At 42.5% G+C, this 19,975-nt stretch overlaps 1 protein-coding gene across 2 annotated transcripts in view; it reads right to left on the bottom strand.

Moving 5' to 3' along the window:
* Nucleotides 1-19,975, bottom strand: part of CD36 (CD36 molecule (CD36 blood group)) — a 574,756-nt gene that overhangs the window by 454,704 nt on the left and 100,077 nt on the right. For both annotated transcript variants that reach the window (XM_069228678.1, XM_069228679.1), the window contains exon 2: nucleotides 18,333-18,493. In XM_069228678.1, coding sequence (XP_069084779.1) covers nucleotides 18,333-18,493 — 161 coding nt within the window. The remainder of the gene's footprint in view (nucleotides 1-18,332; nucleotides 18,494-19,975) is intronic.

Genomic DNA, 19,975 nt, shown 5'->3' with positions numbered 1-19,975 from the left:
AATGTGTGTCTCTCTCTTTCTCTCTTTCTCTTCCATCCCTTAATTGAATGGAAGAGAGAGATGGAGAGAGAGTTTGTTATTGTAATGGTCTCGCCGTACAATGACTTCAAAGAGTCAGACTAGCAAGATGTTTGATAAGAATGTTATAGTTTCATTTGGCTTAATGGTTAAGGTCTTGTGCTATTATTCAGCAGGGTGAAGGTTCTAATCCTAGTATCTCTTGGTTTTATGTTTTAGTGTTTTAACTGTTAAACATTCTTAGCAATATAACATTGAAGTATTTTTTCACTCACAATCTGTGGGTTGAATGTCGTAGCTAAGTCTGGACACTGTGCAGTAAGGAGTTGCCTCTGGCCTAGTGATTAAGTTCTTATACAGCCCTGCTGAAAGGTAAAAGGTTCTAGTCTGTGGTCATTTCCTCCTTCAGTTTCTTTTCAAATATAAATATTTAAGTCACATACTAAAAGGTGATCTCACTCATTTTAATTGACAAAAACATTTTTATTTTCAATTTGTCCAGAAATATCTCATTCTAAGTATATCATTGATCAAAGGATAAATTGTTCTCTCTCTCAATCTCTCATTTTCTCTCTCTCTCCCTCAGGGTTGGGTGGTTAAGGGGGTTGGCCCCAGGAACTGGCCACAGGCCAACCCCACTGCATACGGCCGCCACAAATGCCACCATTGGAATAAAGTATAGTAATGAAAATTGCTGTAGGTTAAAAAAGACAGAAAAATTCACTGAAAAAAAACAAAGGTTACAGGGACGTTATAGTTAGGAATTAGAATTTAAAAAAATATAGAAATTCACTTAAAAAACAAAGGTTTTTTTACCTGTTAAAGTTATCTCAAGTAAATATTACTTGTGCCCTAAGGTAACTTTAACTCGCTCCCTCGCCATGCACTACTAATTACCCCACAAATTATGGCACTCATGACATCTTTAATAACATAATTGATAACATCAACCTAATACTTGTAGTAAAAGTAACATTTTTGACAAAAAAGTGTGCATGGCGGGGGTGCGAGTTCTAGTTATCTTAGGGCACAAGTTATAGTTACTTGAGATCATTCTAACTATAACATGTGAATTTCTATGGTTTGGTATGTTGAACATGCATACCTAATTATAATGTAGATGTAACATTTTGTTTTTTAAGTGTGTGTGTGTGTGTATATATATAGATATATATATATATCACTGAAGAGCAGTCCTGTGTTTCTTCCAGCACTTGCCTGACGAGGTTGGTGCTCAGTGAATGGGCATAGGACCCATTTTGTATCCACTCCAAAAGAAAATCAAACTTAGGCACTCCATGCAAGTCACTGGCCTTGGTTTATTTCAGAAATTCCATTAAACAAAACATAGGGCAACGCGTTTCAACCATCACGGTCTTCTTCCTTGGCCCTTTTTTTACAAACATACAACAAAAATGTGGCCCCTCCCACTTCCTGTATATCCACTTATCCATAGACATAGAAAAAATCCTTTTTTTTTTTTCCTTCTTTTCTCTCTCATTTCCTACCTCCTTTTTTTTCTCCCACCTCCGTAAATAACAAAATTCTAATGTTATATTTCTAATTATCTATTACATGTAACATCCCCTATTGGAGTAATACTGATATGTAGTAAAAAGTAATGCAAATAATTGGAAGAGCCACTCTATAAACCAGTCAATCATCAAAATAATTTTCATTTAGGCCTTTTTTTAAATAAAAGATAACCTAATATGGGATTATTACAATTTTCCCCTGCCTTTCCACCATCAGACTAACCAATATGGACAGAAAGTTCTTCGTCCTTGTTCAATCCCCAAGGATAACGGCTATTTAGCTGAATAATGTATTCAGACTCCAATCTCCTTAATTGTTTTTCTCTGTCCCCCCCTCTCAGAGTACCCAGGACCCTGTCAATCCAAAAGAATTTCATCTTCTCTACTTTACCCTCATGTTTAAGATTACAGTGTCGCACTACTGGATAAGCAGCATCCTTATTCAATATTGCTCTTCAGTGCTCAAGAATACGTTTTTTCAGAGGAAAGATTGTACTTCCAACATATTGCAATCCACATGGGCACTCTATTACATAAATAGCGAAATCTGAATTACAATTTATGTATTTCTTAATGTCTACTCGTCTGCCCGTGGGTAGCACATATTGCTTACGATTAGAACTGTATCTACACGCTTTACACTTGGCACATTTATAGAAACCTTGATGTTTGTCTAGGAAAGTTCCTTTTGTCTTCCTTGCGTAACTGTGTACGAGAATATCTCTCAAAGAGCCGCTTCTTTTATAAGTTATCATTGGAGTACGACTCACTAGCTGACCAATTGTTCTGTCAGCCTTAATAAGATGCCAATGTTTCATGAGGATCTTCCTAACTTCTGAAGAATATGCGCTAAATCCTGTCACAAATCTCAGGGTATTAATATCTTCTCCTCTCTTTCTAGGAATCAATAGTTCAGCTCTTTGAACTTCTTTTACCTTGCGACATGCATTCTTCACTATTTTATGTGGATATCCCCTAAATCTAAATCTCTGTATCATTGTTAGTTGTTCTCTCTCAAAACTTTGCAGGGTACTGCAATTTCTCTTAGCTCTTAACAATTCCCCGTAGGGTATACTCCATTTAACATTAGGTGGGTGGTGACTTGAGGCGTGTAGAATGCTGTTTCCAGATGCACTCTTTCTAAACAGTTTGGTATGAAGCGTACCTTTCTCTACACTAACCTCTATATCTAAAAATTCCATCACCTGTTTATGTATTTTATAACAGAAATGCAAATTCAGATCATTGTTTGGTAAGGAATTCAGAAAATCATGCAATATTGATTCTGGACCTTCCCATATCATAAATATATCATCAATATATCGTGTCCAAAATATGATATGTTGAAACCATTTCACATTTTCATCTGACATCACCAATTGCGTTTCCCACCACCCCATAAATAGACAGGCATAACTGGGAGCAAAGCAACTTCCCATCGCCGTCCCAGTTGTTTGTCTATACCATTAATCCTCATACAAAAAGAAATTGTTTTCGAGACAAACTCTTAACATATTTAGAAGCAGTTCAGAGTGTTCCGAGAGTCTGATCGGTTTGTCCCTAAAAAAGTGTCGGCATGCCTGAATTCCCTTCTCATGTGGGATACAGCTATATAACGATACTACATCTATAGTTACCATGATATAATCAGTTTGCCAAGGAATATCCTGTATTTTCGTTAAAAAATCTGTAGTATCTCTACAATATGAATTTAAATTAAATACATAAGGACTCAAAAAATAATCTAAATAGATGGAAGTATTCTCCAATAGACTACCTCTTGCTGACACTATAGGTCGACCCGGAGGGTTCTCAATATCCTTGTGAATCTTGGGTAACAGATAGAAGCAAGGTACTACTGGTTTCCGTACCAGTAAAAACGTATACTCGTCATCTGAGAGCAGACCTCTGCTGACGCCTTCAAAGAGCAAATCATGGAACCTACTTATAGAATGGCGGTAAGCTGACATTGTCGATATCTCATAACAGCCTGGATTCAACAGTTGTCTCTTTACTTCCTGTTGATACTTTGTAGCATCCCACAACACTACATTGTTCCCCTTATCGGCTGGCTTTATCACAAATGAGGTTGCTTTTCTAAGGGATGTTAGTGCAGTTCGTTGGCCTGCTGTTAGATTTTGTGCAAAAACATCCTTTGTCCTCTTCCACAATTTGAGCAAATCAAATATATATATATATATATATATATATATATATATATGTGTGTGTTTTTTGAATTTATTTATTTTTACTGAAAAAACAAATATTGAAGATAAGTTATAGTTAGGAAAACTTAATTACAATACACACCTATACAAACAATGGTCATTCTAACAGTATATTTATAGCTTAAGTTTATAATTTGTGCACACACAAAACTTACTATAACTTTTGCACCTTGGTATGCAGTGTTGTGAACTCGCTAGGCAGACTACATGAACTAGAACTCACACTGTGACCATGCAGACTGTTCTCATAATATAAATGTTGTGATTTTATGTGCTATAATTGATGTAAAATGAAAGAGTATAAGCAGTGCATGGGGAAGGCACGAGATATAGTTCATGTAGTCTGTTTTTTTTGTTGACAATTGTTTTTTAATTATATAATGTTATTTAGTTTGATATTTCAATAATACAGCTGTACTTTCTTGACAATTTATTGAGGTGTAATGTAGATTGGAGGGCATGTCAATGTCATATAGTGAAGTGGAGTGGGATGGAGTGGCGTAGAATGGAGTGCACCTGAGTAGAGTGGCTTTGAGTAGCATAGAGTGCAGTGGCATTGTGTAGAGTGGTTAACAATAAAGTGTCTTTAAGGGGCATAGAGCAGAGTGAATTAGAGTGGGATAGAGTGCAGTGGCATAGAGTAAAGTGATGCAGAGTAGGCAACAGTGTCATAGAGTAGAGTGGTGTGCAGTGCACTGGGGTAGAGTGCAATACAGTAAAGGAGAGTAGAGTGGCTTGGAGTGACGTAGAGTAATCTGGAGTAGAATAGAGTGGCATACAGTAGAGTGGCCTTGAGTAATTCAGAGTACAGTACAGTGGCCTAGAGTGCAGTAGCTTAGAGTAGGTTAGGGTAGAGTGAAGTGGGGTAGAGTGAAGTCTGGTAAAACACAGAGGCATCAGCAGAGTGAAGCAGGATAGAATAGAGTGGGGTACAGTAGAGTGGCATAGAGTAGAGTGGTAATTTGTGGAGTGTGCTAGAGTGTCATACAGTGGCAGTGTGTAGAGTGTAGTGGTGTGGCATAGAGTAGAGGGGAGCAGACTAGAGCACAGTGGTAAAGAGTGCAGTGGCATATAGTGAAGTGCCCTACAGTGCAGTGATGCAGACTAGAATAGATTGGCATACAGTACAAAAATGAAGTGTAGCATGGCATAGAGTGTAGTGATGTAGAATGCAATGGAATAAAGTAGAGTAGTGCAGAGTAGAGTACAGTGGCATATAATACAGTGGTGTACAGTGGTGTATGGTAGAGCAACAGAGTGCAGTGACCCTGAGTGCTGCAGACTAGAGAACAGTGGCCTGCACTACAGTGGCATGGAGTGCAGTATCATAGAGTGTTGTGGAGGGATGTAGGGTAGAGTGGAATACAATAGCATAGAGTGGTGTGGAAAAGAATGTCTTTGGTTGGCGTAGAGTACAGTGGCATACAGTAGAGTGTTGCAGACTACATTAGAATGGTGTACACATAGAGTGGAGTAGAGTAGAGTGGAGTAAAGTAGCGTAGAGAGGAGTAGAGTGACTTAGACTGGCATTTAGTAGAGTGGTGTAGATTAGGCTGATGTAGAGAAGGGTGGTGTAGAATAGAGTGGTCTACATTAAAGTAGATTGGCATACAATGAAGTGGCATAGAGTAGACTGGCATAGAGTACAATGGTGTAGAGTAGAGTGGCATTGTGTGGAGTGGAGTGTGAGGCATACAGTACAGTGGCATAGAGTAAAGTGCTGCAGACCAGAATAGAGTGGCGTAGAGTACAGTTGCGAGCAGTGCAGTGGCCTAGAGTGCAGTGGTGCAGAGTAGAGTGCAGTGACAGAGTGCAGTGGTGTAAAGCAGAGTGGTGCAGAGTATGGTGGTATAGAGTACAGTGTATAGAGTAAAATGGTGCAGAGTACAGTACAGTGGTGTAAAGTGCAGTGGCATATAGTGAAGCAGTGCAGAGTAGAGTGGACTGGCTTATAATACAGGGGAGTGGCATAGAGTATAGTGGTGTAGAGTGCAATGGCTTAGAGTAGAGTGGTGCAGAATAGTGTATAGTGGCATACAATGTAGTGGCATAGAGTAGAGTGGTGTGCAGTGGCATTAAGTCCTGCAGAGTAGAGTACAGTGGTGTACAGTGCAGTGGTGTAAAGCAAAGCAGCATAGAGTATAGTAAGGTGATGTACAGTGGAGTAGTGTTGTGAGGTTATTTTAGCATTTTAGCATTTATACTGGCACATTTATGTTAGCTTGGTTCTGAGGCCTGTGCCCTCTCACCTATTCACTTTTTTTATTCCGTTGATTGTCTAAGCAAGGCATCATTTTAGTGGTATTGTTTTATTATTTTTAACAGTTGCATGCAGAATTTGTTATTCATTTCTTTGCCGACATTTTATCCTGTGCTCTCTCCAAGGCTGTATAAAATAGATTGCCGGGTATTGACAGTCCAGAGAGTACAGTGTCTACCATATCCAGAAAATGTATGCTGTCACGTCAGGGCAGTTCTCAGAACAGCAAGATGTTTTATCATAAAACAACATGCTGCCCTCACTAACTTATAATGGACATTTCAGTCAGCCTGCCATCTCATGCACTTCCTCTATGTGGAATGACTCCCAGCAGACAAACAGCCCTCTTCTTTACCTCTGGTAGGGGATTTGGGCTTCCTTTCTTCCTGGGACTAGGTGGGCGGGTTATGGATTTCACCACTATTTGCTCTCACGTAGAAATGTAGAAGTGTAAGTAGGAATATTAGAGAAGCTATTGTGACAATATGGTGGGACACTTCCTGTGTTTCACTTTCCTGGCTATTGCTGTAATAGTGTTGTGTTTCATTGTCCTCATATTCACAATTCATGACTTTTTACAAATAACACAGTTGCTTCAATAAAACCTATTGAACCAAACCTTGCTTCTGTTTCTCTTTGTATGCATGAGACTTGTATAACCGAGCGAAAGGGGTACAATCTTTTTTACCATAACTTCCCTGTGAAGTCTTAGAGTCTCATGCAATAGGCTGTTACAAATCCATTTTAGCTATGGTATTGGTGGGGTGCTGCTAGCTAGCCAGAAGGGTTAGGCTGACAGATGCCACACAGTGTGGGACCAGACTCAGTTACCACTCCGTGGTGCTGCTGGCTTAAACCCAGCAGTCTTGTTACTACAATGGGAATCCTACAATCTGGCACCACCGACGTTGGTTAGGCACTGACTTTATGGATCTCGCAAGTATCTCTAGCTCATTACATGTAAAAGGCACCCTAATTACCTTATACTGAGACGTCCGAGGTATTATGGAATATCCTACTCAGCTAGATATATAGTACCTATTTGATGCTGTAGACTGTTCAAGCTTGAACCTTTAAAAGGATCTCCCCAATGGGTGTTTCTATTGTTGAACAGTTTCATTCCGTTTTAATAAAAGAAGATCAAAACATGGTCATAATTGCAGCAAAGAGACTCCCCCTCACAACACACTTAAGAAATAATGGCCTCAGAGAAGAGGGAGGAGAAGTTACATTTGTCATTGAGGCTCACCATGTATACAGAAAAAACAATGTTTACTCTTGAGTTACCTTTCCAGCAGCAAATGGGAACACACATACATTTCATCATTACACTCCAGTAAATGCACCAGCACAATACAGACCATACGGGTATTTAGAAATACCACTACCTTGTCAAGGACACCAAAATTGTCTTGAAGGGTCCTTACCACAGATTGTTAGACTAGATCCTTTAAGTAATGACAGACCTAAACAGACAGAATTGGCTACTTACACACTGCATCCTAATATAGGTACAAAGGGGGCAGCAGGCGTATGCAGACTATACACTAATTTAGTAGACATATATAGAAGATTAACACAATTTGTAATGAGGATTTTGAACACGCCCCAGCAAGGGCATCACCAGCCAAACCAAATGTGGCCACTGTGGGCATTAATCCTGTTACTGTGCATTCAATTATTGATAAAGTAACTGCCAAACATGAATAGATTCCGATTTGGTTAGCGCAAAACAAAATGCGTTTTGGAAGCAGTGTTTTGCCACATACGAGACCCTAAGATAGAAATAGAATTCTCACAACGTGCTTGCCATCTGGGATGGTTCCCCAGTGGACAACTGCGCCACTTGGGGTGCAGTGTTTGCTGTACTCTACACCACCTCACATGGTACACCAACACTTCTGAATCTTACAGAAGTGTTAAAACAAATTCAGGATGAATATGGGGCTGTCCAAGGCATAGATCTGGGAATGCAGTTAATGGCCAACTTTGCCACAGTATCCTCAATAATATTAAGTAACCTCACAGGGGAAGCAGTAGCATCTGCAGTATGCCAGTGGCTCCGGAATGTTCCTGTACAGGATCAAGAACGTGAGCTGCAAAAGATTATTGCAGAGACCTAGTTTAGAATAGGTTGGGATGTCAGGAAGCCAGACAAGGTAAACCATGGCTACAAGGTAAATTCAGTAAGGATTCTACCAAGCAAGCAGCTGAGGGTTCTAAAAAATGCTGACATAAGCAAAATAAAGATAATGTAAAACAAAGAGGAGGATCTCTGCGTTGGGAGACCTCTGAGAAATGCTATCATTTGAGAAATAGGGATAGTTTAAAAACTCCTGATAGATATCAATATTGATACATGCCAATCTTGTTCCTTTCTGAACAATGAAACACGTACATGAAACCAAGATAACATTCACAACGCTCATCTGATCCTTCCATAAAGAAGGAAGAAGAACCTAACAAACAGAAAGCACAATTCAAAAAGAAAAATGTGGCAGCAAATTTGGCTACAAATGTCACACATGAGACCTTTACTAAAGAACAGGACATGGGCACCGATTCTGCTAGTCAGTGGAGCAGAGGCCACAATAGGTCGTCAAAATCTTCAAGATCTTCTGGATGTGACATTAGCTAATGACTTTCTAGAGGTCAAAACTGCAGATCTGTGAGTCTCCCCCTCCAGATAGGGTTTACAAAGTGGAAATACAAATTGAGGGGGACATATAGTGCACAATTGAAGTTATATTGTGGGAAAAACTAAGTAGAATGGCTTGGAGTGGCGTAGAGTACAGTGGCATAGAGTAGAGTCTTGCAGAATAGATTAGAGTGATGTGCACATAGAGTAGAGCAGAGCTTAACGTAGAGCAGAGTAGAGCAGCTTGGAGTGGCGTAGAGTACAGTGGCATAGAGTAGAGTCTTGCAGACTAGACTAGAGTGATGTACACATAGAGTACTGTGGTGTAGAGTGGAATGAAGTACAGTAGAGTGGTGTAGAGTAGAGTGGCATAAGTGGTGCAGAGTAAAGTGCAAGAGTGCAGTGGCATAGGGTAAAGTAGGGTTCAGTGCAGTGGTGTAGAGTAGAGTAATGCAGAGTAGACTACAATTGCATGCAGTGCAGAGACACAGAGAAGAATGGTGCAGAGTAAAATATAGTGGGAGTGTGGCAGAGTGACACAGAGTAGCAGTGTGTGGGGTGGTATGACAGACAGTAGAGTGGCATAGAGTGGTGCAGACTAGAGTAGAGTGGAATATAGTGCAGAACCTTAAAGTGCAGTGGCATAGAGTTCAGTGGTACAGAGTAGAGTGCAGTGACATAAAGTACAGTGGTGTAGAATAGAGTACAGTGGTGCACAGTAGAGTGGTGTAGAGTGCTGTGGCATAGCGTGCTGCAGAGTGCAGTGGCAGACAGTGCAGTGGTGTAGAATACAGTGGTTCAAAGTAGAGTGGTGCAGAGTAGTGTACAGTGGCATAAAGTGCAGTGGTATAGAGTTGAGTGGTGCAGAGAACAGCACATTGGCGAATAATGCAGTAGAGTAGAGTGGCATATAGTACAGTGGTGCAATGGCATAGGGTGGTGCAGAGTTGAGTGCAGTGGCCTAGAGTGCAGGGACATAGAGTGCAGTGGCACAGAGTGGTGCAGAGCAGAGTGCAGTGGAGTACAGTGCAGTTGCATAGAGTGCAGTGGTGGACTTTCTTTTAAAACCTTTGATTAGTACCACAATAATTTATTGTTTCTTTTTAGGTATTACCACAGAACTCTGTAAGCTTTTAAACAATAAAAACTGTTTTCCTGAGTCTACACAGTTTTGTAAAGTACGTTATTCCTATCTATTTATTCTGAAAACAGTAATCTAGTTCTAGCGTGACTCAATACAAACACTCATTATGAGTTTGACGGTCCGACCGTCAGACCACCAAACCCACAGGGGTGAGGCTGCCGTCATATTGGCGTCCTCCTCCCCTCCCCCCATCGTATTACAAAGTTTACACGGGGCTGACCAGTGGCCACATCATATTATGATGTTTCTACCAGTTAGCAGGGCAGAAACAGTGCCATGGCATTGGCCTTGGCTCCTTTAAGGGAGCCGGGGCCAATAAGGTTGCACAACAGTACCCTCTTAATGCGCACTGTCTTCAGAGCAGACAGAGCATTCCAAAGGTGCTGGCAGGGGGCTCCTGAACTGACATTGCCATGGGCATAGGCAGTGCAAGCCCACCGTGTACCCTAGCACTGGCTTTCCACCAGCCTTTCCATGGCAGTGAAACCCCCATGGAAAGGCTGGCGGAAAGTGGACTCGTGATCAGCATGGCCGTGCTGCCATGGGCACTGCTGTGGCTGACCAAGACTCCAACCGCTGCTACCCCAGAGTTCCAGGATCCTGGCAGTTGCGGCAGCCCCTGGTGGTCTCACTGACAGGGTTGTAATCTGGCGATCGGATCACCAGGAGTGCAGTGGTCCTACTGAGCGCTACCACGATTGGATGGTCTTAAGCCAAGATTCGAATGAGACCCTCAGTTTGTTATGTGCATAAATAGATAAATACATATGCAGAGGGGGCTGCTTCTCAAGTTAATTTAGCTGCTTCTCGAATACATTTTAAACTGACTGCGAACGTCCAGGTCCCCTATTAGAAACTGAAAATTGTGCTAGGGGACACTAAATCTCACTCATGTTCACCAACTTTCCATTGGAGGAAAAACTCTGCCATGCGGCGGTTGTTGAAATTTGGCCGGAAATCCACCAACTACACTAGCAGAGCAGAATTTATCACCGACCTCTACTTTTTTTTCCCTTGGGCCTTCTCACTGGTTGGGAGTGAGCACTCTAATTGGCTGCCAATTACTTGAAGAAAATGTTGCTGGCAGCCATTGCAGGACTCAGGTACTTAGGCCCTCATTATGACCCTGGAAGTCTTCTGACCGCCAGAGTTAATGTGATGGTATTACCGCCAAAAGCCTGGCGGTACATACCGCCACATTATGATACTGGCGGGTTGGCTGCAGCCAACCCGTCACTTCTCCACTCATACCGCAAGGCCATAGATGTCTATCACCAGCCTGACGGCCAACATTGTACCACCCATGGCATTATGAGCCGGCCTACTACCATGGTTTATGTGGTGTTAGCAATGCCACTTAAACCATTCATTCCCTGTCACCAGTATGCAGCTCCCCCCAACACTCACCTGATGCCCCCTCCATCCAAACTGACCCACCAACCCACCCACTTATGCACGCACTAATCCCCACCCCCTCCCATACATTCACACCCACCCACCCACCCCTCCAATACATTCACACCACCCAACCCCCATACACGCACACAGACACACACAGACCCCCGCAGATACGCACACACCTGCACACACACACACCACACAACTGATCCCACCCCCCCACAGCCACATATGCAAACATCACCCCTCCTCCCCATCCCACTACAGTCACAGAGCCCCTGACCCCTACCCCCCTCCCCGCATACACGCACACAGACACCTACACGCACCACACATCCATCCATTCACTAACACTGGTATACACGCATTCATACAAACACTAGCATAAACACATTCATACATGCATACTTCCAGACATACTCACACACATTCTTACACACAATCACACTGACATGTAGACATGCACTCACTTCACCATTCTTACACGCATTCACTCACATGCATACAACCACGCACACACTACAACACTCACAGATGCACTGACACACACTCACACATTCATGCACACAATGAGATACACAATGAGTCCCTTAGTGCCCTGTACTGAACATTTTTTTAAATCAAAGCATATAATATAGCTTTATAGCCGGCCTGGCCATTAAAGGCCCACTGCAGCATTAAAGGCAAGGGCCGTTAACAAGGAAGGGGGCATTTAATGGCCTGTATAGTATAGCCCAGTTACAGACAGCTATAAAGCTATTAGAGCATTCTACTCCATCAGTGCTGATTGTTCTAACTAGTTAAACAAAGACCTCACGCAGCCCGAGGTTTGAAATCGTGAGGCCTCTGATCACAGCTGTTGTTGTGAGAGGCACACATTGAGATGTTGGAGCTCCGGGCTTTTACCAGCCAATAGAAGCCCAGAGCTACTCCATTGTCTCCAATGGAGTGCTCAACATTTCAATGTTCTTATTATAATTTTATTATAAATATATTATATAATAATAGGGAAGGGATACCATGCCCTGCTAGATCTATGGCGGGGACCCAGAGGAATCTCTCATGGGGCTAAATGTTTTTTAAAAGTGACATTTTTTGCAATAAAACCCCAAAATGGCAGAGTGATACCACGTTGTTTAATTAACTGAAGGGGGCCCCTGTGCCAAAAATGGCTCAGGCAGGGGGCCATAAAGCCCAGTGTTCCCTTCCCTTCAAAATACATAAGGCCACAAGGGATGGGGTCCTGAGGGCCTAATGAGACTCAAGCAAGGGGATCACTCCCCTTCAAATTAAACAAGGCCCTAGGGGATAGGGTCCTCAGGGACTAATTATGCTCAGGGAGAGGGCCATGTGCCCACCTCCCATTTAAAATAAACAAGGCCCTGGGGGATGGGGTCCCCATGGCTTTTTGAGGATTGGGAAGGGGATGTGGCCACACAGCTGCAACAAAGGCCCTGGGGCTAACCCCATGGCACACATGAGCAAAGGCATCTGCAATGTGGGGTTTGCTCCTTCCAGGAGGATTTCTGTGGGGCGTTAGATGCAGGGCCTGCATGTCATTTGAGATGTCATCAGTGATGTCAAAAATGATGTAATAGAACATGTTATGAGTGATGTAATACGTGAAGTCATAAGCAGTGTCACATTTCTGTGTTTTTGTTAGTTCAAAACATTATTGTTGCCACTAACATCTTCACCTAACTATAACGCTACTTTAACCTTTGCTTTTATAACTATATATACGGCATAAGTTATAGTTTCTTCATATAAGTATTTCTGTAACTATAACTATACCTATGGTTGTCTGTGGGTGAAATGTGAACCTAACTATAACGTCTAAAACCAAAGGTTACAGAGACATTATAGTTAGGTTTACATTTTATCCATATATATTTGGGTGAAATGCACTTCACTGTATATATATATATATATATATATATATATATATATAAAGATCTATATACTCACCTATAAGCGGTCACCAGTAGGTAGTTATAGTTTTTCCATACAACAAGCATTTTGTGACTTGCCTATATCTTTGGCACGATTTGATCCATCTTCGTGAAATTTTCCAAAAACAGGGTGCCAATGATTCCTGTTGCGCATGTAAAGTTTTGGGGTGATCCATCAAGCGGGAGCCAAGAAAATGGGGGTCTCAAAAAGCATGTGATCCCCATATTAATTGCCATAGGAGTTTGAACACGACTACAGCCCAAATAGCTGGACGGAATTACATCAAACTTAGCAGAAAGGTAGCTTTCGTTAAGCAGATTATGCTTTTTGTTATTTGGTGTAAATCTATTCAGAAGTTTAAGACAAATTAAGGAAAACCAAATTTGTATATCTAGGGCCTCGGATCCACCACAATGTTTCTGTAATTATCGAGGCAAATTTGTGAATGTACTCGCCAACAGGAATGGTGTGATTTTAGGCAACGGGGCACGTTACCTAGGGCTGAAAAATAAAATGAAAAGTGCATAAGGGGTCCCTGACCCAAGGGCTGTGATACAGGGGTCATTCAGGATAAAATTGTGACCTTAAATTTTTTTTTGTCACGATGCATGATATTCACAAATACGTTGCAATGCTCAGCACAGCCCCAGTATAATGTTGCAACGAATTCGCGAATATCAGTGAAAAGCTGTAAAAAAAACATTTACTTACTCATTCATATACTATTTCATATACTAATTCAAGCACTCATAGTAGCACTTATAGTAGCACTCAGATGCTCACAAACTTACTAATAGACCCACACAGACACTCTCGCACCCACTCACACATCCACTCAGACCCGTACACACCCACTCACAGACCCACTCAAAGATTGATGCACCCACTCACAGACCCACCCAGACTCTTACACACCCACTCACAGATCAACTGCAACCTGCAAATAGTATGCAGTGCCCCCCTCCTGGGCTTATTTACGCCTTGGGGACCACCACCATCTCCCTGGGGAAAAATCTTTTAATTATAGTAGGGGATGCCCTGCGTACCCTTCCCTGGCCCCAGAGAGCCAGACACCTCCCTGGAGCTAAGACTATTATATGTAGAGGGTTGGGTGCCCCCCCACAGCCCCAGGGACAGCCACTTCCCTTGGGCTAAGATGGTATTATATGTGGGGAGGCCAGGCCTCCTACAGCCGAGGGGACCACCACCTCCCGGAGGTGAATTAAAATAAGATAGGGGGTCTGTTGCTAACTCCCAGCTCTGGGGGCCACCATCTCCCAGAGGCTATTTAAATGTTGATGGGGAGTCAGGGGTCTCCCCCTGTGGAGCCAATAATAGGCCTGGGGACCGCCACCCTCCAGGGCCAGCTCCTGCTATGTCCCAGGGGGCCCACCACTGGGACATAGCTGTTTGCTCTGACTTGGCAGGAGCTTTAACAGCTCCTGCCAAGACAGAGCAAACACAAGTCTGCTCCCAGCAAGTGAGAACTATCAAACAGCTCTTGCTTGCTAGGAGCCGAGGTGTCCTCTGTTTCCCTGCTCACAGACATGTGTGCAAGGAAACGGAGGAAACGATTGCTCTCACTGACAGGGAGTTGCATGTTTAGCAGCCCCCTGTTTGTGACAGCAATGTGGCTCCCGCAGGAGGCAGGGAGCCAGCTTGGACTGTGGGGGTCTTGAGGCTCCCCCCATGGTTCCATTGCACACTGGGTACTCTAGAGAGATGACTGGGCCCTGGGGCTGGGGTCCTAGGCGCCAAGATAAGCCCGGGGATGGGACATCACAGTCCCCCTTCCCCTAGAGTCCATGGGTCTCCCTTTAAATTGCTAAGAGTAAGCAAATGTGCATATCACCTGGAAGCTGCACCTGCTTGGCCCCACTCCTTCCACCTTAGTAGTATGCATGTCTTCCCTCTTTTTGCCAGGATGAAGGACAGCTTCCCACATGCCCCCTCCAGTGCATCTTCCACCGATTTTGATGGAGCGTTCTTGATGCCAAGGAATATGAGGACATCTCCACAAAACAAAGAAGCACTTACTTCATATAGCTAAGAGGAAGGACCCAGGTTTTGGTGGAGAGTTACATCTTTGTAGTCTTGTTGGCCTCTCTATAGGAGGATTCATCTTATCACAGAATTTATAGAGAAACAAGCAACAGTAACAATCACGTTGCCAAAATGCACACAAAGTCACTGGTGACATTTCACTGTGCTCCATTACACAGCTGTAGTGTAGAATACATTCTGAACATTTACCCAATGAGGCAGAAAGAGCACCACTTAGATAGATATTTTATATAAAGTTGTGAACTCTTGGATAAAAGGGCAGGGGAGGTTCCGTTGTGGCAGAGTCACTCACAAGCTCACTGACAGACCCACTCAGACACTCATGCACCTACTCACGACCCACTTAGACACTCATGCACCCACTCACAGTTCCACTCAGAGACTCATGCACCCACTCACAGACCCACTCACAGACCCACGCACTTACTCACAGACCCTTGTAGACGCTCATACATCCAATCACAGACCCACTCAGACACTCATGCACCCACTCACAGATCTACTCACACATACACTCACAGACCCACACAGACACTCACATACCCACTCACAGAGACACTCTCACACCCAGAGACACCCTCTTACACCTACTCTCACACCGAGGCAGACACTCTCACACCCACTCTCACATCTAGATAGACCCTATCCCACCCACTCTCACACCCAGACATTCTCACACCCACTCACACCCAGAGAGACAGGCCCACAGCCAACACCTGCTGCACACGGCCAAAGGCTTGGGGTTGGGTGGTTATAGGGGGTTGGCCACAGGGACTGGTCACAGGCCAGGTGGATGGATTAACATATAGTAATGGAAATTACTTTAAGTAAAAATAAATATAGATAAATTCACTGAAAAAAGCAAAGGTTACAGGGATGTTATGGTTAGGAAATAGAATTTAAAAAACCCAGAAATTCACAAAAAAGCCAAAGGTTACAGGGACATTATAGTTATGTTCTGAATTTACTTGCTCAAAACCAGATAAATTATAGTTACCGTATGCCTTGAGTTATAGTTACTTGAAATACCTCTAACTATAACTGCTGAATTTCTCTGGCTTTGTGCAAATAAATTCAGAACCTAGCTACAACGTCCCTGTAACCTTTGTTTTTTTAAGTGAAATATGTTTTCACCTGTAAAATGTAAAACGTATGCTACGCATATGCTTTTGTCATTCATGCCCTTACAAAAATAATACATTTAGGGTCTCATTTACAAGAATCTGACGCATCGTATCAGATTTCTTGTGCTGCGCTATGATCCCCTAACAATGCTATGGATGCTCTACATTTACAATACATGGAGCACATTCTCACAGATGCGTCAAATTCTGGTGCATCTGTGGTGCTAAACTGATGCATTGCTGAACTAGTGTCAAAGAAATTATGCTGCTCCAGCAATGCGAGGAAGGCTCCCACAGAGAAAAGCTCTGCGTCACTTTAACGCCTGCTCTGAGCAGGTGTGGAAATTCTGACGCCGTGAAGTCGCAGAACAACGCAGTGAAATGTAAATTTCACTGTGTGAAATGTAAATTTCACTGTGTCAATTCTGCATGGGTTTTCCAGTGGGAATGCCTACCGGTCATACATCCTGGTGAAGGTATAATGTGACATAAGGTTTTACAAACTTATGCACTGAACCAGATGCATTAATTTGTAAATGTGGAGCAGTGTACCACCGTTGCATCAAGAAAACGGTGGCACAAAGACCTTGTAAATGAGGCCCTTAATACATACCTTTACAACTTTCACCAGCCATATGCTTTTACCATTCATGCCTTTAGAATGACATTTTTCATAAAGGCATGCATGGTAATGGAATATTTGTGGTACAGGTATGAGTTGTAAAGGTATGCGTGGTGAAGGATTTATGGTAATGGTCATGCATGGTTATGACCGCATTGTAATACCTATTTCCTGAACTAAAGCTCTTTGGCACTTATTGAATATTATACTTCCAGCAGTCATTCATTCTTTCTTAAAGAGAAGCTCTTACTTTAAACCGAACAATAGACATAGGGGCTCATTACAACTTTGGTGGTCAAAAACTCCGACCACCAAAACCACGGGGAAGAGGCAGCCGTCATACCGGCTGACTGCACCCGGTTGTATTATGATGTTCCCGCCGGGCTGATCGACGGTAACATTGCATTATGATGTGCCCATCGGTCAGACTTGTGGGAACAGTGCTACGGTATTGGCGAGCCAATACCATAGTACACCAGCACCCTTGGAAAGCACACTGTCTGCAAAGCAGGCAGTACACATTCCTACGATGCTGGGCAGGGGGGCCCCTTCACTGCCCATGCCCTTGTGGCCCTCTGAACTGTGTTTCCACCAACATTTCCATGGCAGGTTCCCCGCCATGGAAAGAATGGCGGAAACAGGAGTCATGATTAGCACAATGTTGATTTCCGTGCTGCCATGGGTGACCATGAGTCCGCTTGCATCAGCCCATTGGGAATTTGTTCCTGGTGGTGACAGCGGTCCGACCACGAGGGTCATAATGTGGCAGTCGGACCGCTTGCATGCAGCGCTGCCTTGGCAGATTATGATCTCCACCCACTGTCAACCCATCGGGATCACTGATCTAGCAGAAACGGCAGAACACTGGCAGTCTGACCACCAGGGTCTTTATGTGGTGTTCGGACCGCCACAGCAGCGCCAGTCCTGACCGTCAACTCGGGGCAGGCAGTCTTAACACCTCCAGATTCGTAATGAGGTCCAATGCCTCTAAAATATATCTAAATCAGCAGATTCCTGCACCGAGTATGAACTATTGCTTCCTTTTAATTTGCTAGCTGGCAATGAATTTAAAGTATCTTAACAGTCAGGTCTCCCAAGCAAGGAATGGCATTTTGTTTTCTTTTGATCTGTTTGAAAACAATTATTCATTGTGGTCCTGTGTAATCGGTTTTATTGATTATGCAATAAAGCTTTTCCGTGCTTATAAATACTAAACGAAATAAATACAATTCATCATATTTTTCAGAATTCTGAAGTTCCAAAAGCAATTTCTCAAATATTTAAATAATATGCAGGTATTGCTTAATACTACAGTCAATCAGCTATTGAAATTATTAGAAAATCTTACCGGTATGTGTACGGTCCTTTTTGTACAAGCAAGGGTTTTTTTGTTGAGCTGATTATTTCACTTGGGTTTTCAACGTGAAACAACCAAAACTGTCGATAAACTGGGCTACCTGGTGTTATCCAGTTATCAAAAGCAATGGTCCCATTTTCAATCACTATGTCCTGCACAATGTAAAACATACTTTTTTAGTATAAGACATCTCAAGTCAGTTAAATATTCTTGACAATTTTAAAAAGTGACAGTCTAAAATAAAGTGTGTAAAATTCATAAATTATTCTGGATTAAAATCATATGCATAGGAAAAGAATACTCACAGGTATCAACATTAGACATCCAATCTGTGGTCGTTTGCCTGGTATATATCTGTCCTACTAATTACTCAGCTGCTAATATGAGGCTGTAGTGCAGGCGTGAGTGCAGCAGTGATTCTGCCTGTGAAGTTGTCTGGGGTCAAGAGTGCATGTGGTGTCTTCCAATACCCCAGGCATTCTGTTAACTATGAGTCAGATTTACTATGTCCTTTTGTTACCATTGTGTCACGTAAGATGACACAGTGCAACGCAGGGGCTTGAGTCGAATTTACTATGCCTCGCAGAGCCACCTCTCATGTCCTTTCTGTGTAGCATGGTAAATCTGGAGTAACTTACTTACTCTGCACCAGAAAGGTGTTTCATGGGTGGAGCTTGGGTGTTTTCATGCATCCACCCATGGTTTTGGTGCATTTCCAGATTTACTAACACTAGTAATCTAAGACTATGTCTTCCCAGGTGAAATGTAACGAGGAGAAATATGTTTATTTCTCCTATTTTTTTCCTCTTGTTACGTGTGCTTCGTGCTGCAGCACGCACAGAAAGGAAAAAGACTCAGAGGATTTATTTGTCCAGGGAGGTATCCCTTCCTGTACAAAACAATCCTGGCTGTTACATAGGCACCTTGCTTCATTGTGCAAAGGTGCCTGCATTGGTGGTAAGCTTCACACAAAGCACCAGAGCAGGGAGAGAGCAGGAATGCCCCATTTCATAGAACATATATGGAACATTCCTGCCCTCCCACTAACACACAACGCAACATGGCAAGTTGCCCTGCTGAGTTACATGACTTGTTACTAAATCTACCCCTTTATGTTTGTGTTTGATTCTAACCCAGCAACGCATCCTTCTTCGCGGGTCGAAACATAAGATCCCCACAGTGTTCAGACATTCTTACAGAGTCTGCTTTTTGGGGGCAGAATAGGACAGCATGGAAATGCTTGATTACCATTTCTCATAGTTTAGTAACTAGCGTTAGCTCCAAACATTTTTTTACTTTCCACCTTTTGTGAGATTAAATGAGTTTCTGTTCTTCATCAAGAATACAATATCTGATGGTTCCTTTTTCACCGGATGCTGTTGGTAATTGGACAAAATATTGAATCAAAAATGTTCAGTCACAGAAATATCGAGTTTTTAATATTGTGGCACAGAAATATTGTGATGCAGAAATATTGTTGACATAAATATCGAATTTTGGGTAAATAATGTAGTTTTCAATAATATCTGTGTTGTTAACATTGTTTTCAATAATATAGTAAAAATGATTTTTAATAATCTTGGTGTTTTAGTTATATTTAAATTGTATATGTTTTATATTGCCTGTATAATTGT

Source organism: Pleurodeles waltl, chromosome 4_1 (assembly GCF_031143425.1).
Source record: "Pleurodeles waltl isolate 20211129_DDA chromosome 4_1, aPleWal1.hap1.20221129, whole genome shotgun sequence".
NCBI lineage: Eukaryota > Metazoa > Chordata > Amphibia > Caudata > Salamandridae > Pleurodeles > Pleurodeles waltl.
This window is presented reverse-complemented; position numbering and strand designations above follow the sequence as displayed.